General features: G+C 43.0%; 1 protein-coding gene across 1 annotated transcript; it reads left to right on the top strand.

The window, feature by feature from the left end:
• Positions 1–1940: 1940 nt before the first annotated feature.
• LOC124031948 (eukaryotic translation initiation factor 3 subunit J-A-like) lies at positions 1941–16446 on the top strand. Its single transcript, XM_046343793.1, has 8 exons — positions 1941–2062; positions 2182–2279; positions 10091–10145; positions 10247–10341; positions 10714–10825; positions 13456–13617; positions 13752–13825; positions 14802–16446. The coding sequence occupies exons 1-8, from the start codon at positions 2020–2022 to the stop codon at positions 14928–14930; spliced, it is 768 nt and encodes a 255-aa protein (XP_046199749.1). The 5' UTR covers positions 1941–2019; the 3' UTR covers positions 14931–16446.
• Positions 16447–24675: the final 8229 nt, after the last annotated feature.

Below are 24675 nucleotides of genomic sequence, written 5' to 3'. Positions count from 1 at the left end.
CCCCCCCCTTAAAATATTTAGATGCACTATTGTAAAGTGGCTGTTCCACTGGATGTCATAAGGTGAATGCACCAATTTGTAAGTCGCTTTGGATAAGAGCGTCTGCTAAATGACTTAAATGTAAATGTAAATGTCTTGTGGGGTATGTATGGGTGTCTTAGCTGTGTGTTAGTAGTTTAAACAGACCTCTGGTGGCATGTCTTGTGGGGTATGTATGGGTGTCTTAGCTGTGTGTTAGTAGTTTAAATAGACCTCTGGTGGCATGTCTTGGGGGGTATGCATGGGTGTCTGATCTGTGTGCCAGCAGTTCAAACAGACAGTTTGGTACATTCAACATGTCAATACCTCTCACAAATACAAGTAGTGATCAAGTCAATCTCTCCTCCACTTTCAGCCAGGCCAGATTGACATGCATATTATTAACGTAGCTATTTGTGTACATGCCTAGGGCCAGCCGTGCTGCCCTGTTCTGAGCCAATTGCAATTTTCCTAAGTCCCTCTTTGTGGCACCACACGACTGAACAGTAGTCCAGGTGTGACAAAACCTGCACCTGTAGGACCTGCCCTGTTGAGAAGGCAAAAACTAGGGCCTGTAGGACCTGCCTTGTTGACAGTGTTGTTAAGAAGGTAGAAACTTGCACCTGTAGGACCTGCCCTGTTGAGAAGGCAGAAACTAGGGCCTGTAGGACCTGCCTTGTTGACAGTGTTGTTAAGAAGGTAGAAACTTGCACCTGTAGGACCTGCCTTGTTGATAGTGTTGTTAAGAAGGTAGAAACTTGCACCTGTAGGACCTGCCTTGTTGACAGTGTTGTTGAGAAGGTAAAAACTTGCACCTGTAGGACCTGCCTTGTTGATAGTGTTGTTAAGAAGGTAGAAACTTGCACCTGTAGGACCTGCCCTGTTGAGAAGGCAGAGCATCACTTTATTATGAACAGACGTCTCCCCATCTTAGCTACTGTCGTATCAATATGTTTTGACCATGACAGTTTTACAATCCAGGGTTACTCCAAGAAGTTTAGTCACCTCAACTTGCTCAATTTTCACAATATTCATTGCTAGATTTAACAGTGCCTACAGTCATTTTCTTAATGGGAGCATGCTTATTAGTAACTGGAATAAGCTATTTCATAAATGTGTCATGTGTAGCGTCTGGTTGCTCCTCCATTGCACACCACAGACCAACAAATATGATTTTCATCAACAACATAGGAATCACTACAAAATGTATTGTATGACCTCTTACACACTGTATTAGGCCCAGCCTTTGGAACTTTGGTTTTCCTAGAAGTGGCTTCTATATTGTGTTCACTACATCCGATGGATTTTGATACTGCTTTAAAGCAGATTTCTGCAGCATTAGTAAATATGTGATCAATACATGTTGACAATTCGATTCCTGTGCTGTTTATAGCTACCCTGATAGGTTGATTGATAACCTGAACCAGGTTGCAGCCACTAGTTACAGTTTGAAGCTTTCTCTTGAGTGGGTAGCCTGATGAAAGCCAGTCAAAATTTAAATCACCCAGAAAATATGTCACAATATGTAAATAAATGTGTGCACAAAATTTGAGAGAAATAAGCTTTTGTGCTTGTGGAAGATTTCTGGGATCTTTTATTTCAGCTCATGAAACATGGTACCAACACTTTACATGTTGCATTTATATTTTTGTTCAGTGTAGATCGGGTACACCAATATAATTGACTGCTGCCGCTGCACCCCACAATAGTCTATTTTACTGACCAGTCACAAAAATAACTATGAAATCACCTTATATTCAGTGAAATTAAGAAATTCATTTTTATTTTTCATAATTTTAGATATTCTGTACATGTGTAACTGACAGTATTATTTTTTTGTTGGCTTGATCTAATTCTATGTTGTCACTAAATAGGAAGCAGCAATGACTGGACGGACAAGAATAATGGGAGCATACACAGGACAGCACAGACCTATATGAACGTGAATTTCCTCTCGGAACCAAAGAGTCAGTTATCGATTGTACACACACGGAATTCATTATGATCAGACACACAGGCAAGATGGCGGAGGGAGATTCATGGGGTAAGAATCCACCTGTGTGTGGAATGGCGTATTATTCAAGTTATACCTCATCGTTGACAATTACACATAGAGATGATAGTTTGAGTTTGTAAAAAAAATGTGTGTATTGTTGGTCTTAGATGCGGATACTTTTGATCCGGATGAGCTTGTTATCGGGACCAAGAAGGCTGTTGTAGCGGATAAATGGGAAGGCGAGGACGAGGATGACGATATCAAGGTAACCAGCTAACTTAATTAGCTGGCTAACATCACAGTCGGACGAGTGGACAACTAAAACAACACTAGATAATTGATCGAGGACGTGTATTTTACTCTGAATATCACCTGAACCTTAAATTGATTTCGAGGTCCTCTCTTCGCATCCGAGCTAACTAACGTTAGATCACCCAGAACCCAGATGTGCACAGTTTTAGCCAGTTAGCTAAAGTTTAGCCGAGTGGTCCCCAGTCTAGCGAGGACCAGTCGGGACTCATAGGATGACAGTTGTTATTTATATGTATGTATATATACACAGTGGGGAGAACAAGTATTTGATAACACTGCCGATTTTGCAGGTTTTCCTACTTACAAAGCATGTAGAGGCCTGTAATTTATCATAAGTACACTTCAACTGTGAGAGACGGAATCTAAAACAAAAATCCAGAAAATCACATTGTATGATTTAAGTCATTCATTTGCATTTTATTGCATGACAAGTATTTGATACATCAGAAAAGCAGAACTTAATATTTGGTACAGAAACCTTTGTTTGCAATTACAGAGATCATACGTTTCCTGTAGTTCTTGGCCAGGTTTGCACACACTTCAGCAGGGATTTTGGCCCACTCCTCCATAAAGACCTTCTCCAGATCCTTCAGGTTTCGGGGCTGTCGTTGGGCAATATGGACTTTCAGCTCCCTCCAAAGATTTTCTTTTGGGTTCAGGTTTGGAGACTGGCTAGGCCACTCCAGGACCTTGAGATGCTCCTTACGGCGCCGCTCCTTAGTTGCCCTGGCTGTGTGTTTCGGGTCATTGTCATGCTGAAAGACCCAGCCACGACCCATCTTCAATGCTCTTACTGAGGGAAGGAGGTTGTTGGCCAAGATCTCGCGATACATGGCCCCATCCATCCTCCCCTCAATACGGTACAGTCGTCCTGTCCCCTTGGCAGAAAAGCATCCCCAAAGAATGATGTTACCACCTCCATGCTTCACGGCTGGGATGGTGTTCTTGGGGTTGTACTCATCCTTTTTCTTCCTCCAAATACGGCGAGTGGAGTTTAGACCAAAAAAAGCTCTATTTTTGTCTCAGACCACATGACCTTCTCCTATTCCTCCTTTGGATCATCCAGATGGTCATTGGCAAACTTCAGACGGGCCTGGACATGCGCTGGCTTGAGCAGGGGATTTTAATCCATGACGGCGTAGTGTGTTACTAATGGTTTTCTTTGAGAATGTGGTCCCAGCTCTCTTCAGGTCATTGACCAGGTCCTGCCATGTAGTTCTGGGCTGATCCCTCACCTTCCTCATGATCATTGATCATTGATGCCCCACGAGGTGAGATCTTGCATGGAGCCCCAGACCGAGGGTGATTGACCGTCATCTTGAACTTCTTCCATTATCTAATAATTGTGCCAACAGTTGTTGCCTTCTCACCAAGCTGCTTGCCTATTGTCCTGTAGCCCATCCTACCCTTGTGCAGGTCTACAATTTTATCCCTGATGTCCTTTACACAGCTCTTTACACAGCTCTCAGGTCTTGGCCATTGTGGAGAGGTTGGAGTCTGTTTGATTGAGTGTGTGGACAGGTGTCTTTTATATAGGTAACACGTTCAAACAGGTGCAGTTAATACAGGTAATGAGTGGAGAACAGGAGGGCTTCTCAAAGAAAAACTAACAGGTCTGTGAGAGCCGGAATTCTTACTGGTTGGTAGGTGATCAAATACTTATGTCATGCAATAAAATGCAAATGAATAACTTAAAAATCATACAATGTGATTTTCTGGATTTTTGTTTTATATTCTCTCTCACAGTTGAAGTGTAACTATGATATAGATTACAGACCTCTAAATGCTTTGTAAGTAGGAAAACCTGCAAAATCTGCAAAATCCGCAGTGTATCAAATACTTGTTCTCCCCACTGTATATTAGGTCTGGATTCAGTCCAAGGTGCTTCATAGTGCAGCGCAGCATTTACACTACACTTTGGCAGGCTACTTACTTTACACTTAGGCAGTCTACTTACTTTACTTACTTTACACTTAGGCAGTCTACTTACTTTACTTACTTTACACTTAGGCAGTCTACTTACTTTACACTTAGGCAGGCTACTTACTTTACTTACTTTACACTTAGGCAGTCTACTTACTTTACTTACTTTACACTTAGGCAGTCTACTTACTTTACACTTAGGCAGGCTACTTACTTTACTTACTTTACACTTAGGCAGTCTACTTACTTTACTTACTTTACACTTAGGCAGTCTACTTACTTTACTTACTTTACACTTAGGCAGGCTACTTACTTTGCTTACTTTACACTTAGGCAGGCTACTTACTTTACTTACTTTACACTTAGGCAGTCTACTTACTTTACGCTTAGGCAGGCTACTTACTTGACTTACTTTACACTTAGGCAGTCTACTTACTTTACGCTTAGGCAGGCTACTTACTTTACTTACTTTACACTTAGGCAGGCTACTTACTTTACTTACTTTACACTTAGGCAGTCTACTTACTTTACTTACTTTACACTTAGGCAGGCTACTTACTTTACTTACTTTACACTTAGGCAGGCTACTTACTTTACTTACTTTACACTTAGGCAGTCTACTTACTTGACTTACTTTACACTTAGGCAGGCTACTTACTTTACTTACTTTACACTTAGGCAGTCTACTTACTTTACACTTAGGCAGGCTACTTACTTTACGCTTAGGCAGGCTACTTACTTTACACTTAGGCAGGCTACTTACTTTACACTTAGGCAGGCTACTTACTTTACACTTAGGCAGGCTACTTACTTTACTTACTTTACACTTAGGCAGTCTACTTACTTTACTTACTTTACACTTAGGCAGTCTACTTACTTTACTTACTTTACACTTAGGCAGTCTACTTACTTTACTTACTTTACACTTAGGCAGTCTACTTACTTTACTTACTTTACACTTAGGCAGTCTACTTACTTTACTTACTTTACACTTAGGCAGTCTACTTACTTTACTTACTTTACACTTAGGCAGGCTACTTACTTTACTTACTTTACGCTTAGGCAGGCTACTTACTTTACTTACTTTACACTTAGGCAGGCTACTTACTTTACACTTAGGCAGGCTACTTACTTTACACTTAGGCAGGCTACTTACTTTACACTTAGGCAGGCTACTTACTTTACACTTAGGCAGGCTACTTACTTTACGCTTAGGCAGGCTACTTACTTTACACTTAGGCAGGCTACTTACTTTACACTTAGGCAGGCTACTTACTTTACGCTGAGGCAGGCTACTTACTTTACTTACTTTACACTTAGGCAGTCTACTTACTTTACTTACTTTACACTTAGGCAGTCTACTTACTTTACTTACTTTACACTTAGGCAGTCTACTTACTTTACTTACTTTACACTTAGGCAGTCTACTTACTTTACTTACTTTACACTTAGGCAGGCTACTTACTTTACTTACTTTACGCTTAGGCAGGCTACTTACTTTACTTACTTTACACTTAGGCAGGCTACTTACTTTACGCTTAGGCAGACTACTTACTTTACTTACTTTACACTTAGGCAGGCTACTTACTTTACTTACTTTACACTTAGGCAGGCTACTTACTTTACTTACTTTACACTTAGGCAGGCTACTTACTTTACACTTAGGCAGGCTACTTACTTTACTTACTTTACACTTAGGCAGGCTACTTACTTTACTTACTTTACACTTAGGCAGGCTACTTACTTTACTTACTTTACACTTAGGCAGTCTACTTACTTTACTTACTTTACACTTAGGCAGGCTACTTACTTTACTTACTTTACGCTTAGGCAGGCTACTTACTTTACTTACTTTACACTTAGGCAGGCTACTTACTTTACGCTTAGGCAGACTACTTACTTTACTTACTTTACACTTAGGCAGGCTACTTACTTTACTTACTTTACACTTAGGCAGGCTACTTACTTTACTTACTTTACACTTAGGCAGGCTACTTACTTTACACTTAGGCAGGCTACTTACTTTACTTACTTTACACTTAGACAGGCTACTTACTTTACACTTAGGCAGGCTACTTACTTTACTTACTTTACACTTAGGCAGGCTACTTACTTTACTTACTTTACACTTAGGCAGGCTACTTACTTTACTTACTTTACACTTAGGCAGTCTACTTACTTTACTTACTTTACACTTAGGCAGGCTACTTACTTTACTTACTTTACGCTTAGGCAGGCTACTTACTTTACTTACTTTACACTTAGGCAGGCTACTTACTTTACGCTTAGGCAGACTACTTACTTTACTTACTTTACACTTAGGCAGGCTACTTACTTTACTTACTTTACACTTAGGCAGGCTACTTACTTTACTTACTTTACACTTAGGCAGGCTACTTACTTTACACTTAGGCAGGCTACTTACTTTACTTACTTTACACTTAGACAGGCTACTTACTTTACTTACTTTACACTTAGACAGGCTACTTACTTTACTTACTTTACACTTAGGCAGGCTACTTACTTTACTTACTTTACACTTAGGCAGTCTACTTACTTTACTTACTTTACACTTAGACAGGCTACTTACTTTACTTACTTTACGCTTAGGCAGGCTACTTACTTTACTTACTTTACACTTAGGCAGGCTACTTACTTTACGCTTAGGCAGACTACTTACTTTACTTACTTTACACTTAGGCAGGCTACTTACTTTACTTACTTTACACTTAGGCAGGCTACTTACTTTACTTACTTTACACTTAGGCAGGCTACTTACTTTACACTTAGGCAGGCTACTTACTTTACTTACTTTACACTTAGACAGGCTACTTACTTTACTTACTTTACACTTAGGCAGGCTACTTACTTTACACTTAGGCAGGCTACTTACTTTACACTTAGGCAGGCTACTTACTTTACTTACTTTACACTTAGGCAGGCTACTTACTTTACTTACTTTACACTTAGGCAGGCTACTTACTTTACACTTAGGCAGGCTACTTACTTTACACTTAGGCAGGCTACTTACTTTACACTTAGGCAGGCTACTTACTTTACACTTAGGCAGGCTACTTACTTTACTTACTTTACACTTAGGCAGGCTACTTACTTTACTTACTTTGCACTTAGGCAGGCTACTTACTTTACACTTAGGCAGGCTACTTACTTTACTTACTTTACACTTAGGCAGGCTACTTACTTTACACTTAGGCAGGCTACTTACTTTACACTTAGGCAGGCTACTTACTTTACTTACTTTACACTTAGGCAGGCTACTTACTTTACACTTAGGTAGGCTACTTACTTTACTTACTTTACACTTAGGCAGGCTACTTACTTTACTTACTTTACACTTAGGCAGTCTACTTACTTTACACTTAGGCAGGCTACTTACTTTACACTTAGGCAGGCTACTTACTTTACACTTAGGCAGGCTACTTACTTTACGCTTAGGCAGGCTACTTACTTTACTTACTTTACACTTAGGCAGGCTACTTACTTTACACTTAGGCAGGCTACTTACTTTACTTACTTTACACTTAGGCAGTCTACTTACTTTACACTTAGGCAGGCTACTTACTTTACACTTAGGCAGGCTACTTACTTTATGCTTAGGCAGGCTACTTACTTTACTTACTTTACACTTAGGCAGGCTACTTACTTTACACTTAGGCAGGCTACTTACTTTACTTACTTTAAACTTAGGCAGGCTACTTACTTTACTTACTTTACACTTAGGCAGGCTACTTACTTTACGCTTAGGCAGGCTACTTACTTTACTTACTTTACACTTAGGCAGGCTACTTACTTTACACTTAGGCAGGCTACTTACTTTACTTACTTTACACTTAGGCAGTCTACTTACTTTACACTTAGGCAGGCTACTTACTTTACACTTAGGCAGGCTACTTACTTTATGCTTAGGCAGGCTACTTACTTTACTTACTTTACACTTAGGCAGGCTACTTACTTTACACTTAGGCAGGCTACTTACTTTACTTACTTTAAACTTAGGCAGGCTACTTACTTTACTTACTTTACGCTTAGGCAGGCTACTTACTTTACACTTAGGCAGGCTACTTACTTTACACTTAGGCAGGCTACTTACTTTACGCTTAGGCAGGCTACTTACTTTACTTACTTTACACTTAGGCAGTCTACTTACTTTACTTACTTTACACTTAGGCAGTCTACTTACTTTACTTACTTTACACTTAGGCAGGCTACTTACTTTACTTACTTTACACTTAGGCAGTCTACTTACTTTACTTACTTTACACTTAGGCAGTCTACTTACTTTACTTACTTTACACTTAGGCAGTCTACTTACTTTACTTACTTTACACTTAGGCAGTCTACTTACTTTACTTACTTTACATTTAGGCAGTCTACTTACTTTACTTACTTTACACTTAGGCAGGCTACTTACTTTACACTTAGGCAGGCTACTTACTTTACTTACTTTACACTTAGGCAGTCTACTTACTTTACTTACTTTACACTTAGGCAGGCTACTTACTTTACTTACTTTACGCTTAGGCAGGCTACTTACTTTACGCTTAGGCAGTCTACTTACTTTACTTACTTTACGCTGGGCAGTAGTACAGGTGAACTGTGAGGCCCAAGCCATTGTTGATAGCAGCTGCCTTGTGAATTCACATGGAATTTGTATTTTTTTCTTATTTTTAAACCGGATTTTTTTTTTACGTGGATTTTGAATGTTTTCCATTTGTCACTTGAGTCACCTACCATTTATAATTCAAACAGTGGAGACAGACGTCCTCGTTGCTGGGATGTTCCATTTTTACCAAGGATTATCCAACGATAAATCTGTGGTTTGCTTTAGGAATGGGTGAAACCTACCAGGACATTTGCATCAACACCATCTGAGAAAGCTTTGCTTCCACAGGTTGATTTCAGGGTTGATCAGTCCTTGCATCCATAGCTCTGTACATTTGAAGTAATTCATTTCTCCTTGCCCATCCCACTTTTTACCAAAACAGGGGCGGGGAGGGCGCTTTGTTATTGTTTCCATTGCAGACTGTCGCTTTAAGGAATACATTTTGTATTATTACTTCATTTCATGTTATGAAAATTTTACTTAAGCTATTTTAAATATCTTCATTTCCATCTACATTGGCAGCCATTTTGAATTCCGCTTCCTAATTTAAATTTGCAATGAGTACCCCTTCTAGGATGTATTTCAAATCATCTGAAGAATGTTTAACAAATGTCATGCTTTTATCTGTTGCATAACATTTTATGGTCAAATACCAGCTGTTATGGCAGCCATTTTGATTTTTTTTGTTGTTGCAATAACTCACTTCCTGGTTAAGTTTGAAAATATTTTCATATCATCTGAGAAATTTTGTACGAAATTTCATGCTTGTATCCACCGTTTGCTGGATCCACCTTGCAGCTAAACATTAAAGGCATTGGACAACTAGCCCCATTAGCTAACTATTCTATCAACTTAGCTATCGTATGGGATGCTTATTAGTCACGTTGACTTTTGTTTACTAGTGATCACATGAGTAAACAAATAACATCCCGTGTTTATGTTGCGGCAGGGTAGCCCAGTGGTTAGAGCGGAGGGGCGGCAGGGTAGCCCAGTGGTTAGAGCGGAGGGGCGGCAGGGTAGCCCAGTGGTTAGAGCGGAGGGGCGGCAGGGTAGCCCAGTGGTTAGAGCGGAGGGGCGGCAGGGTAGCCCAGTGGTTAGAGCGGAGGGGCGGCAGGGTAGCCCAGTGGTTGCAACTGTTCCCCGGTAGGCCGTCATTGAAAATAAGAATTTCTGAAGCTTACGTCCATTTGTCCCTAACCTTGTTTCCTGTTTTGTAGGACAACTGGGATGATGACGAGGAGGAATTGAAAAAAACAGAAGAGAAAAAAGCAGGTATTTTTTTAAACCACGTGAATTGAACTACTGAGATCTGACTATATTAATTGAATACAAGCTCAATAGTTATTTATTTCTCTCTTTTTTTCTCTTTGTAGCAGAGACCAAACTTTCTGAAAAGAAGAAATTAGCTGAAAAAATCAAGGAAAAGGAAAGTTTACAAATGAAAAAACAAGAAGAGCTGAGAAAGCGGGTAGGTGTTTTTTATTTTTAAAGTAGATGTTTTGCATACAGTGATATTTTTCGTCACCATAACCAACCCAGCTACTGCAACAGTGACTGCTAGTTTGCTTATCGAAATTCAGCAGAAACTTGACCTTTTTTTTTGCTTTAAGCCAATTTCCCTGATTATTTGAGTTGTATTTATCAAATTTTAAAGTTTAATTTTAAATCACTAGAATAGACTTTTTAATTTTGGTTAGGAAACAAACTGTATTTCATCTGTTTTTCCAGACCCAGATTAAGCCTCTAAAATCAGCCTAATGGGGTTTCACACACTGTCCATGAATAACAAAGTCATTGGCTGCTGGATCTGAAAGTATATTTCTTTGTGTTTGTTTGTTAGTTAGAGGAATCACAGGAAACAGAACTCTCACCGGAGGATGAGCTCGCAGAGAAACTCAGAGTGAAGAAGCTACAGGAGGACGCTGATCTTCTATTGGCTCAGGAGGCTTTCGGTAAGAGACCTGTATTTCAGGAGGACGCTGATCTTCTATTGGCTCAGGAGGCTTTCGGTAAGAGACCTCTATTACAGGAGGAGGTGTACGTCTCTGAATAAGAGCGTCTGCTAAATGACTCAATGTACAGAAAAAAGGGAACTTTTGCTTAATGATATGGTCAGTAAGCAAATAAGTACATGGTTCAATTTGGTCAAATAAAGTAGCGGTCCTAAGTTTGGACACCTACTCCTTCAAGGGTTCTTCTTCATTTAAAAAAATTATAGTTTCTACATTGTAGAATAATAGTGAAGACCATCAAAACTATGAAATAACACATATGGAATCATGTAGTAACCAAAAAAGTGTTAAACAAATCACAATATATTTTATGTTCTTCTTCATCCAGTCAGACGTCGTATATCGCTTTCTTTAAAATGTATTTTTCTAAGCATATCTTTTAAAACATTTCGCTAAACCTCAACTTCTAAATACTCTCCTGCAACCCGCCTCACCCAATGTATCTATTTTTTCTAAAGTATGTATATCTACTTTGGATCCGGAAACCCTCAACTGAAGCTAGCCAGCTAACGACCAGCAAACCACTGCAAGCGGTCTTCAGCTAACCTTTAGCTCGGAAAGCTCTCGCCAGTTCGAACAACGCGACTCTAACCAGAGCATCACCGGATTCCCACCGGATTCCCACCGGATTCCCACCGGATTCCCAACGCAACATTTTCAGCTGGATTCTTCACAACTAGCTATCTAGCTAACCGCAACCCCGGATGATGACTCCTGGCTAGCGTTTCCACCCACTTAGCTTGAACTAGCCCGACCAGAGCTCCTGTGCTACCACCGAAGCATTCTCCTGGGCTACAATATCCGGACCCACGACCGGTCTAACGATGTCACCGCATGAAGAGGAATAAACGGACTCACCCCATCGCGACGTCCCCCAAAGGCTAACTTTCTAGCCCTCGCTATCTCCTTGCTTGCTAATTCGGCCTGCTAACTGCTACCTTGTTTAGCCCTGGTCCGCTAACTGCTACCTTGTTTAGCCCCGGTCCCGCTAACTGCTACCTTGTTTAGCCCCGGTCCCGCTAACTGCTACCTTGTTTAGCCCCGGTCCGCTAACTGCTACCTTGTTTAGCCCCGGTCCGCTAACTGCTACCTTGTTTAGCCCCGGTCCGCTAACTGCTACCTTGTTTAGCCCCGGTCCGCTAACTGCTACCTTGTTTAGCCCCGGTCCGCTAACTGCTACCTTGTTTAGCCCCGGTTCGCTAACTGCTACCTTGTTTAGCCCCGGTCCGCTAACTGCTACCTTGTTCGCACAGGCCTGCTAACCGTCTGAATCGCCGCGTCCCAAACACTCACTGGACCCAAATTGACTTTCTATCTCTTTTCGATTTTTAATTTGTTTATACTTTCCGGTAACCTGCCTCACCCAATGTGATACGGAATCGCTATTATTTTTAATTTTTAGAACACACTCAAGAACCACTACAGAGTTCCAAACTTCCTCTGGGAGCAACGTCAGCACCAGAACTGTTAGTCGGGAGCTTCATGAAATGGGTTTCCATGGCCGAGCATCCGCACATAAGCCTAAGATCACCGTGACAATGCCAAGTGTCAGCTGGAATGTTGTAAAGGTCGCCGCCGTTGAACTCTGGAGAAGTGGAAATGAATTCTCTGACGTGTTGAATCACGTTTCACCATCTGGCAGTCCAACAAAAATAATCTGCGTTTGGCGGATGCCAGGAGAACGCTGCCATCCGCATAATGGTCTGGGGCTGTTTTTCATGGTTCGGGCTCTTAGTTTCAGTGAAGGGAAATATCAACACTACAGCATACAATGACTTTCTAGACGATTCTGTGCTTTCAAATTTGTGGAAACAGTTTGGGGAAGGCTCTTTCAGCATGAATACCCCCGTGCACAAAGCGAGGTCCATGCAGAAATGGTTTGTCGATCAGTGTGTTTAGAACTTGACTGCCTGCACAGAGACCTGACCTCAATCCCATCGAAAGCCTTCGGGATAAATTGGAATGCTGACTGCGAGCCAGTCCTAATCGCCAAACATCAGTGCCCGACTTCACTAATGCTCTTGTGGCTGAATGGAATCAAGTCCCAGCAGCAATGTTCCAACATCTAGTGTAAAGCCTTCCCAGAAGAGTGGAGGCTGTTATAGCAGCAATGTACCAACATCTAGTGGAAAGCCATCCCAGAAGAGTGGAGGCTGTTATAGCAGCAATGTTCCAACATCTAGTGGAAAGCCTTCCCAGAAGAGTGGAGGCTGTTATAGCAGCAATGTACCAACATCTAGTGGAAAGCCTTCCCAGAAGAGTGGAGGCTGTTATATCAGCAAAAGGGGGGACCAACTCTATATTAATGCCCATGATTTTGGAATGAGATGTTCAACAAGCAGGTGTCCACATACTTTTGGTCATGTAGTGTATGTTGAATGATAGATATTTAAGGCTGACAGTCTACACGTATTACAGATTCATAGAAAGCTTTACAGAGAATCTGCGATTTTATATTGCAAAAAGTCTGGTTTAAGTATCAAGAGTTTTAGACATTGTCAACACCAGTTGCCTGTGGGAAAGCTTCATATCATTGGTGCTCAAATCATTTTTTCCCCTTCTCGAATCAGGTGTCATCAACAACATAAATGGAATTGATGCTATAAGCCCGTCTTCTAAAGATGAGTTCACAGAGTTTGAAAAGTTGTTAAAAGACAAGATATCACCTTTTGAGACTTCAATACACTATTCCGGCTTCCTAGAGTCCTTGTTTCGAGACCTCTGTCTCTCATGTAAGTATTGATTTAATAATGTACAGTTTGAAAAGTAACCGATGTTATTGGTCATGCATCTCAATGGTCAGTGGGGCTGTATGTCCCTGTATTATATGAAATACTGTTTTAACTGTGCATCTCTTATGTTACAGTGGAGGTAGAGGACTTGAAGAAAGTCAGCAACTCCCTGACAGTCTTATTAAGTGAAAAACAGAAACAGGAAAAGGTTAGTGTTTTTTTTTTTTTTTTTCCAAAATGACAAGACCGAAAAAAAAGTAAAACAAAAAAATCTGTGCCAAAACTGACATGCTTTATTTACAACAAAATGTCTCCGTGGTCTACTCAGACTGGTATTCAGTATCCGTGGTCTACTCAGACTGGTAATTCAGTATCCGTGGTCTACTCAGACTGGTATTCAGTATCCGTGGTCTACTCAGACTGGTATTCAGTATCCGTGGTCTACTCAGACTGGTATTCAGTATCCGTGGTCTACTCAGACTGGTATTCAGTATCCGTGGTCTACTCAGACTGGTATTCAGTATCCGTGGTCTACTCAGACTGGTATTCAGTATCCGTGGTCTACTCAGACTGGTATTCAGTATCCGTGGTCTACTCAGACTGGTATTCAGTATCCGTGGTCTACTCAGACCGGTATTCAGTATCCGTGGTCTACTCAGACCGGGTATTCAGTATCCGTGGTCTACTCAGACCGGTATTCAGTATCCGTGGTCTACTCAGACTGGTATTCAGTATCCGTGGTCTACTCAGACTGGTATTCAGTATCCGTGGTCTACTCAGACTGGTATTCAGTATCCGTGGTCTACTCAGACTGGTATTCAGTATCCGTGGTCTACTCAGACCGGGTATTCAGTATCCGTGGTCTACTCAGACTGGTATTCAGTATCCGTGGTCTACTCAGACCGGTATTCAGTATCCGTGGTCTACTCAGACCGGTATTCAGTATCCGTGGTCTACTTAGACCGGGTATTCAGTATACGTGGTCTACTTAGACCGGGTATTCAGTATACGTGGTCTACTCAGACCGGGTATTCAGTATCCGTGGTCTACTCAGACCGGGTATGTTCATTTGGCATCAAACGGAAGAAAACAGACTGAAACAGTGAGGTGTCCCCTAATGGAAATGATGATGATAAATGAATTACTGTCATAAGACAAAAGGAATCCGTCTTTATTTCCAACAGCAGCTGAATAAAGGAAAGAGGAAAAAGAAAGGTGTGGTTGCTGCTGGAGGGATGAAGTCCAAGATGAAGGATGACCTATCGGACTACGGAGATGGAGGTTACGCACAAGACTACGAGGACTTCATGTGACGTGACACCAACCCGATTTCTGCGTCTCAAACGGACACCCTGTTCCCGATGTAGAACCCTTTATATAGGGTGGCATTTAGTAGGCTTCCACTATCTGTCCCCATTCCCCCCCCCCCCCCGCTCTGCTCCACCCCAAGCACCCTCAGAGCATGACCTATGACCTATTCTACTGCCCAGAGCCATCCAATGATAACCGCCGCCAGCCGCACACAAACTCCGTTCTGAAAAGAAGTGCTGAATGGTTGGACGAGGAACGTCAGATTTCAACGGGGTTGTTTCTCCTCGTTAGAAATTCCTTCAACGATTCCTCGAAACTGACTGACCAATAAGACTGTGTTCTGGATACCAAAATGTTTCACCTCCCATAATGAGATGCGAATACCCAGCAGCAAACTTGTTTTTTTTTTTCTCCCAATCCTAGAATGAATTTAATTTGATCTTTTTTTAAAGAAATGATCTGTCAAACTAAATTTAATTGTTACTGTTTGATGAAAGAAAATACATTTTATGTTCTGTGCAAATCAGATTATTACTATTTTTCTCAAGTATAAATTAAATATTTTTTTTTTTTACTCAAAGGATGGTTATTGGCATTCTGAAATATACTACATTGTTATGTAAAGAATATAGGTCTCCAAATGTCAGTTCGGTGCTCATCACATATTACACTTGGGAATATATTGATCCTTGACATCATATAGTATGTTGAGAAAAGCAACATTGACATGTTAGATCAATTCAGGACTCTGTTTGCATGGTCACATAGTCTACTAATATTTTTTTTTTTGGGGGGGGTGAATTCCTAAATTATGTGTTTATAGAATGTCTAAAGATTGATTACTTCTAGTTGTAAGGAGGGTGATATTGCCCTGAAACATTCTTCCCCCTAAATTATATTAATTTTCTCGGAAAATAATACAAAATGTTACGATAAAGTAATTTAAGGCTAGGAAGTATTGAAGCCACACAAGTCAGAGTGTGAACAGAGGCCCATATACTGCTGAAATGAATATGATGTAACCATAAGTCTTAACTGCTGGTGTATTTTAATGGAGAAATGATGGCGCTGAAAATAATCTTATGTAGCATTTCAATAAATAGCCGTTGGGTCAAGTAGAAAGCACGGCGCTGACCATTTCATCCTGGGCCTATGTTCACAAAACGTCTGAGTAGATACGCTGATCTAGAATCAGATCCCCTACTTCCTAGCCTTCTTATTCATTATGATCAGAAAAGGCTAAACTGATCCTAGAGCAGCACTGAGAAACCCAGTATAATCGCTTCCACTGAGTTGAAGCAATAATCACTCTAGGTCTCCTTGGCATAACTTTGCACGGCTTGTATCAAGTGAGGTGAGAAACAGACCAAATGTATTTAGGAAAGAAAGTTGTACTGTGTTATTATCGCTTGTTTTTATTTTTCACAGCACATTTTCAGGATTGGTAATGGAAATATAAAAAGATTAAAGTTGTCTTATTTTATCCACCTAATTTAATAAAATCACTGTTTTAAAAAAGTGTATTTTTTTTTTAATGCATTTTAGAATTTGGATCATTTTGGCTAAACAAATATGACTTATTTTAAATGTTATTTATGGGTTGATCTGCTAATTGCGCCCAGAGCATAACGGGGAGAGTGGTGAACGAGTTACCGACTAACTACCTTAACGTCAAAACAAATAATTGTCTATTGTTTTGGGGGAATTAATCTCGTTCATCAGACGAGTTGAGTCAGTGTGTTTTTGTCAACGTATTGTGACATGGGATCCATGTGGGAAATACTTTGGATTTGGAAGAAGAGAAAAAAAAAGGTCTCGACTTGTTTCGAGGGTAAAATGTCAAAACCACAATATTGTGTCGTCATGGTAACCAAATGTGAACATAGACAAACCTCGAGTTGAACGTGTTCCTTTTAAAAGAGTGTCAGATCAATCAATGTCATATCCACGATCAGAAGAAAGAAAACAATAGGCTTGGCAGCACATCCTACTAGAAAAATAGCTATGATAGTTGTCTATTACCAATGAGCTATCGTGAGAATGATTGTCGAAAGGTCTCCACTTAAACTAAATAGATTCAGCTCCTCTTGGCCGTAGTGACCCGCTCCTCTGGGCTGTAGTGACCCGCTCCACTGGGCTGTAGTGACCCGCTCCACTGGGCTGTAGTGACCCGCTCCACTGGGCTGTAGTGACCCGCTCCACTGGGCTGTAGTGACCCACTGGGCTGTAGTGACCCGCTCCACTGGGCTGTAGTGACCCGCTCCACTGGGCTGTAGTGACCCACTGGGCCGTAGTGACCCGCTCCACTGGGCTGTAGTGACCCGCTCCTCTGGGCTGTAGTGACCCGCTCCTCTGGGCTGTAGTGACCCGCTCCACTGGGCTGTAGTGACCCGCTCCTCTGGGCCGTAGTGACCCGCTCCACTGGGCCGTAGTGACCCGCTCCTCTGGGCCGTAGTGACCCGCTCCTCTGGGCTGTAGTGACCCGCTCCTCTGGGCTGTAGTGACCCGCTCCTCTGGGCCGTAGTGACCCGCTCCACTGGGCCGTAGTGACCCGCTCCTCTGGGCCGTAGTGACCCGCTCCTCTGGGCCGTAGTGACCCGCTCCTCTGGGCTGTAGTGACCCGCTCCACTGGGCTGTAGTGACCCACTGGGCTGTAGCGACCCGCTCCTCTGGGCTGTAGTGACCCGCTCCACTGGGCTGTAGTGACCCGCTCCACTGGGCTGTAGTGACCCGCTCCTCTGGGCTGTAGTGACCCGCTCCACTGGGCTGTAGTGACCCGCTCCTCTGGGCCGTAGTGACCCGCTCCTCTGGGCCGTAGTGACCCGCTCCTCTGGGCCGTAGTGACCCGCTCCTCTGGGCTGTAGTGGAGTGGGTCGAGAGCTCCTAGGTCCTCGCTGTCCAAATTACTAAGGACAGCCCAGTACATCACTGGGGCAAAGCTCCCTGTTGTCTAGGCCTCTATATCAGAGGGTGCTGAGGACGGCCCAGTACATCACTGGGGCAGAGCTCCCTGTCGTCTATATTATATGGTGTAAAAGGAAAACTTTTAGACTCCAGCAACCAAAGTCATAGAATGTTCTCTCTGCTTCCGCACGGCAAGCACCAACAGGCTCCTGAGCAGCTACTATCCCCAAGCCATAAGACTGCTAAATAGCTAACTATATACCAAACAAAGTGGCTACACGGAGTTGACTCTTGTATTTAACTGAGTATTTATTTATTTTTGACTGTGTCTATACACCCTCACACTCCATCATTTGCTGACAAACATAATATGCACACAGATGCACACTCACAAGCTGCTGCTACTGTGTTTATGTTTGGGCTCCTCTAAGACACTGCATCTCAGTGTTGGAGGTGTCACTACAGACCCTGGTTCAGTGGTCTAAGACACTGCATCTCAGTGTTGGAGGTGTCACTACAGACCCTGGTTCAGCGGTCTAAGGCCCTGCATCTCAGTGCATCACTACAGACCCTGGTTCAGCGGTCTAAGGCCCTGCATCTCAGTGCATCACTACAGACCCTGGTTCAGCGGTCTAAGGCCCTGCATCTCAGTGCATCACTACAGACCCTGGTTCAGCGGTCTAAGGCACTGCATCTCAGTGCTGGAGGCGTCACTACAGACCCTGGTTCACATCTGGCCATGATTGGGCCTTCCATAGGGCGGTTGGCCCAGTGTCGTCCAGGTTTGGCCGGTGTAGGAAGTCATTGTAAATAAGAATTTATTCTTAACTGACTTGCCTAGTTGAATAAAATGCAAACCATATATCCTGATGGCTAGTCACATTACCCCGATACTTACAGTGCATTCGGAAAGAATTCAGATCCCTTGACAGTTTCCACATTTTATAATGTTACAGCCTTATTCTAAAATGTGAAAAAATTAAATCCTCATCAATCTACACACAATACTCATGATGACAAAGTGAAAACTTTTTTTTTTGCAAATATATATATATATATATATACACACTGCTCAAAAAAAAGGGAACACTTAAGCAACACAATGTAACTCCAAGTCAATCACACTTCCGTGAAATCAAACTGTCCACTTAGGAAGCAACACTGATTGACAATCAATTTCACATGCTGTTGTGCAAATGGAATAGACAACAGGTGGAAATTATAGGCAATTAGCAAGACACCCCCAATAAAGGAGTGGTTCTGCAGGTGATGACCACAGACCACTTCTCAGTTCCTATGCTTCCTGGCTGATGTTTTGGTCACTTTTGAATGCTGGCGGTTCTTTCACTCTAGTGGCAGCATGAGACGAAGTCTACAACCCACACAAGTGGCTCAGGTAGTGCAGCTCATCCAGGATGGCACATCAATGTGAGCTGTGGCAAGAAGTTTTGCTGTGTCTGTCAACGTAGTGTCCAGAGCATGGAGGCTCTACCAGGAGACAGGCCAGTACATCAGGAGATGTGGAGGAGGCTGTAGGAGGGCAACAACCCAGCAGCAGGACCACTACCTCCGCCTTTGTGCAAGGAGGATCAGGAGGAGCACTGCCAGAGCACTGCAAAATGACCTCCAACAGGCCACAAATGTGCATGTGTCTGCTCAAATGGTCAGAAACAGACTCCATGAGGGTGGTATGAGGGCCCGACGTCCACAAGTAGGGGTTGGGCTTACAGCCCAACACCGTGCAGGACGTTTGGCATTAGCCAGAGAACACCAAGATTGGCAAATTTGCCACTGGCGCCCTGTGCTCTTCACAGATGAAATCAGGTTCACACTGAGCACATGTGACAGACGTAACAGAGTCTGGAGACGCCGTGGAGAACGTTCTGCTGCCTGCAACATCCTCCAGCATGACCGGTTTGGCGGTGGGTCAGTCATGGTGTGGGGTGGCATTTCTTCGGGGGGCCGCCAGCCCTCCATGTGCTCGCCAGAGGTAGCCTGACTGCCATTAGGTACCGAGATGAGATCCTCAGACCCCTTGTGAGACCATATGCTGGTGCGGTTGGCCCTGGGTTCCTCCTAATGCAAGACAATGCTGGACCTCATGTGGCTGGAGTGTGTCAGCAGTTCCTGCAAGAGGAAGGCATTGATGCTATGGACTGGCCCGCCCGTTCCCCAGACCTGAATCCAATTGAGCACATCTGGGACATCATGTCTCGCTCCATCCACCAACGCCACGTTGCACCACAGACTGTCCAGGAGTTGGCGGATGCTTTAGTCCAGGTCTTGGAGAAGATCCCTCAGGAGACCATCCGCCACCTCAACAGGAGCATGCCCAGGCGTTGTAGGGAGGTCATACAGGCACGTGGAGGCCACACACACTACTGAGCCTCATTTTGACTTGTTTTTAAGGACATTACATCAAAGTTGGATCAGCCTGTAGTGTGGTTTTCCACTTTAATTTTGAGTGTAACTCCAAATCCAGACCATGGGTTGATACATTTGATTTCCATTGATAATTTTTGTGTGATTTTGTTGTCAGCACATTCAACTATGTAAAGAAAAAAGTATTTAATAAGAATATTTCATTCATTCAGAACTAGGATGTGTTATTTTAGTGTTCCCTTTATTTTTTTGAGCAGTGTATATATATATATATAAAAAAACATAAGTATTCAGACCCTTTGCTATGAGACTCGAAATTAAGCTCAAGTGCCTCCTGTTTCCACTGATCATCCAGGTTGTAAGGCAACAAAATAGGAAACTAAGAAGGGTGAATACTTCAGCACGTCACTGTTTACCTGCAACGTGGTACTCTCCTCTGAGACAGTCTGCTACACCTGCAACGTGGTACTCTCCTCTGAGACAGTCTGCTACACCTGCAACGTGGTACTCTCCTCTGACACAGTCTGCTACACCTGCAACGTGGTACTCTCCTCTGAGACAGTCTGCTACACCTGCCAATTCCTGAATAACAGATTTTAGGAGCCCATCATAAGAGAACCAGTAGAAAGTGAGAATTACAGCCTGGTCCAACAATGGGCTGGTTGTTCTCTGAACATCCTTCTGTAAAAAAATTGTGACGAAATAGTTCCTCAATCAAAAAAAATGTTTATTCACAAGCACTGGTGGTAATCTGAGTACAGTAAAACAATGTCTGTTTTCATTCGGTCAATCCACAGACATCTTGGATATCTCAGTTACAATCACATGCTTCTGAAACTTCACACGAGATACAACTAAGATGATAAAAATCAAAGAGGATGCAGGCTGCTTCTCCATTCAATTAGAATTCTAAAAGTTATTAGTAAGACGAGAGAGATTCAATATCTCGCAGATAAAAGCACAGTTTTGCAGGCCACCGCCTGTCTGAAAGCACAACATCTATCCACTTTTATGTTTGGATGTTCAGGGAATACAAGAGGAATTATACTTAAAAGGTTGATTTAAATTGGTAGATAAGTGATTGGGTATTGTTGGGCTCCCGAGTAGTGCAGCGGTCTAAGGCTAGAGGCGTCACTCCAGACCCTGGTTTGATTCCAGGCTGTATCACAACCGGCCGTGATTAGGAGTCCCATACTGCGGCGCACAGTTGGCCCAGTGTCGTCTGGGTTTTGCCCGGTCAGTAGGCTGTCATTGTAAATAAGAATTAGTTCTTAACTGACTCGCCTAGTTAAATAAATGAGTCGAGAGGAGGAAACAAAAGAAGAGGATAAATAGGAAGAGGTTGGACGAAGATGAGGAAGAGGAGGTGTGGTGAGCTTTAGTATTAATACTGGAGAAAGGCCTGATGAGGTTATTCTAGTCCTATACCTCCATCGTGAGTTAGGAGGAAGAGGAGGTGTGGTGAGCTTTAGTGTTAATACTGGAGAAAGGCCTGATGAGGTTATTCTAGTCCTATACCTCCATCGTGAGTTAGGAGGAAGAGGAGGAGGTGTGGTGAGCTTTAGTGTTAATACTGGAGAAAGGCCTGATGAGGTTATTCTAGTCCTATACCTCCATCGTGAGTTAGGAGGAAGAGGAGGTGTGGTGAGCTTTAGTATTAATACTGGAGAAAGGCCTGATGAGGTTATTCTAGTCCTATACCTCCATCGTGAGTTAGGAGGAAGAGGAGGTGTGGTGAGCTTTAGTATTAATACTGGAGAAAGGCCTGATGAGGTTATTCTAGTCCTATACCTCCATCGTGAGTTAGGAGGAAGAGGAGGAGGTGTGGTGAGCTTTAGTGTTAATACTGGAGAAAGGCCTGATGAGGTTATTCTAGTCCTATACCTCCATCGTGAGTTAGGAGGAAGAGGAGGAGGTGTGGTGAGCTTTAGTGTTAATACTGGAGAAAGGCCTGATGAGGTTATTCTAGTCCTATACCTCCATCGTGAGTTAGGAGGAAGAGGAGGAGGTGTGGTGAGCTTTAGTGTTAATACTGGAGAAAGGCCTGATGAGGTTATTCTAGTCCTATACCTCCATCGTGAGTTAGGAGGAGGAAGAGGAGGAGGTGTGGTGAGCTTTAGTGTTAATACTGGAGAAAGGCCTGATGAGGTTATTCTAGTCCTATACCTCCATCGTGAGTTAGGAGGAAGAGGAGGAGGTGTGGTGAGCTTTAGTGTTAATACTGGAGAAAGGCCTGATGAGGTTATTCTAGTCCTATACCTCCATCGTGAGTTAGGAGGAGGAAGAGGAGGAGGTGTGGTGAGCTTTAGTGTTAATACTGGAGAAAGGCCTGATGAGGTTATTCTAGTCCTATACCTCCATCGTGAGTTAGGAGGAAGAGGAGGTGTGGTGAGCTTTAGTGTTAATACTGGAGAAAGGCCTGATGAGGTTATTCTAGTCCTATACCTCCTTAGGGTGTTTATTGTTTTAATAATCGTGAGTTAGGAGGAAGAGGAGGTGTGGTGAGCTTTAGTGTTAATACTGGAGAAAGGCCTGATGAGGTTATTCTAGTCCTATACCTCCATCGTGAGTTAGGAGGAAGAGGAGGTGTGGTGAGCTTTAGTGTTAATACTGAAGAAAGGCCTGATGAGGTTATTCTAGTCCTATACCTCCATCGTGAGTTAGGAGGAAGAGGAGGAGGTGTGGTGAGCTTTAGTGTTAATACTGGAGAAAGGCCTGATGAGGTTATTCTAGTCCTATACCTCCATCGTGAGTTAGGAGGAAGAGGAGGTGTGGTGAGCTTTAGTATTAATACTGGAGAAAGGCCTGATGAGGTTATTCTAGTCCTATACCTCCATCGTGAGTTAGGAGGAAGAGGAGGAGGTGTGGTGAGCTTTAGTGTTAATACTGGAGAAAGGCCTGATGAGGTTATTCTAGTCCTATACCTCCATCGTGAGTTAGGAGGAAGAGGAGGTGTGGTGAGCTTTAGTGTTAATACTGAAGAAAGGCCTGATGAGGTTATTCTAGTCCTATACCTCCATCGTGAGTTAGGAGGAAGAGGAGGTGTGGTGAGCTTTAGTGTTAATACTGAAGAAAGGCCTGATGAGGTTATTCTAGTCCTATACCTCCATCGTGAGTTAGGAGGAGGAAGAGGAGGAGGTGTGGTGAGCTTTAGTGTTAATACTGGAGAAAAGCCTGTCCCAGTCTCCTCTCTATATGTACCACTAATGTAAATGTAAATATCAAAACAGATAACAAACATTAAGAAACTATAAGGAAGAGAAGAGTAACTGCAATGAAATAAACCAGAGACCTGTGGAAAGAAGCCCCCTGATCTCCTCGTGTCCGCCAGCAGGGGAGGACACAACACAACACCTCAGCTCAGGACACAACACCTCAGCTCAGGACACAACACCTCAGCTCAGCTCAGGACACAACACCTCAGCTCAGCTCAGGACACAACACAACGCCTCAGCTCAGGACACAACGCCTCAGCTCAGGACACAACGCCTCAGCTCAGGACACAACACCTCAGCTCAGGACACAACACCTCAGCTCAGCTCAGGACACAACACCTCAGCTCAGCTCAGGACACAACACAACACCTCAGCTCAGCTCAGGACACAACACCTCAGCTCAGCTCAGGACACAACACCTCAGCTCAGGACACAACACCTCAGCTCAGCTCAGGACACAACACCTCAGCTCAGCTCAGGACACAACACCTCAGCTCAGCTCAGGACACAACACCTCAGCTCAGGACACAACACCTCAGCTCAGCTCAGGACACAACGCCTCAGCTCAGGACACAACACCTCAGCTCAGCTCCTGCTGTAACGGGTGGACCAAAAGCCGATTCCACCAAGCTCTGGCTCACCCTCACGTGTCTGAAGGACGCACTGTGGTCCTCTGACAACTTGTTGGTAGGGAAACACATGGAGACCACCCATCAGACAGTGGCCTTGATAGCTATGGAAGCCCTGAGGTGGTACGGACAAAATAAAGCCTCGACCCCAGACAAAGCATCACCAACACCATCTAAGGTCCCGGGCTGACAGTGCTGCAGCGCCGAGGGGAGGGATCTCTTCTGGGCCCTGAAGGATGGGGGCGGAGTCGATTCGGAAGAGCAGGAGGAGGCAAATGTGATAAGGACTCACCTCGTTCCTGCACAAAGAAGAGAAGACCTCTTTATTAATAAAGGGACTTTTAGACCGTTTACATGTCTTTAAAAGGTATACTCTTGTTTGAATCATAATGTCTTTAAAAGGTATACTCTTGTTTGAATCATAATGTGCACATTTGAAATGGCTTTTACAGATTGGATATGTTTAAAAGTACTTCTTTCTTAGGGTGTTTTATTGTTTTAATAACTTGTACTTTTAACATATGTTTCAATGCAGTTTTTTTATGCGTATGTCATTTTAAAGTGTACAAATGATTATGTTAATAGTATGAGCTATTTTAAGAAACCCTGCGACAATA

The sequence above is a fragment of the Oncorhynchus gorbuscha genome, linkage group LG01 (assembly GCF_021184085.1).
Source record: "Oncorhynchus gorbuscha isolate QuinsamMale2020 ecotype Even-year linkage group LG01, OgorEven_v1.0, whole genome shotgun sequence".
Taxonomy (NCBI): Eukaryota; Metazoa; Chordata; class Actinopteri; order Salmoniformes; family Salmonidae; genus Oncorhynchus; species Oncorhynchus gorbuscha.
The sequence above is the reverse complement of the archived record's forward strand: the minus strand, read 5'-3'. Positions and strand labels throughout refer to the sequence as shown.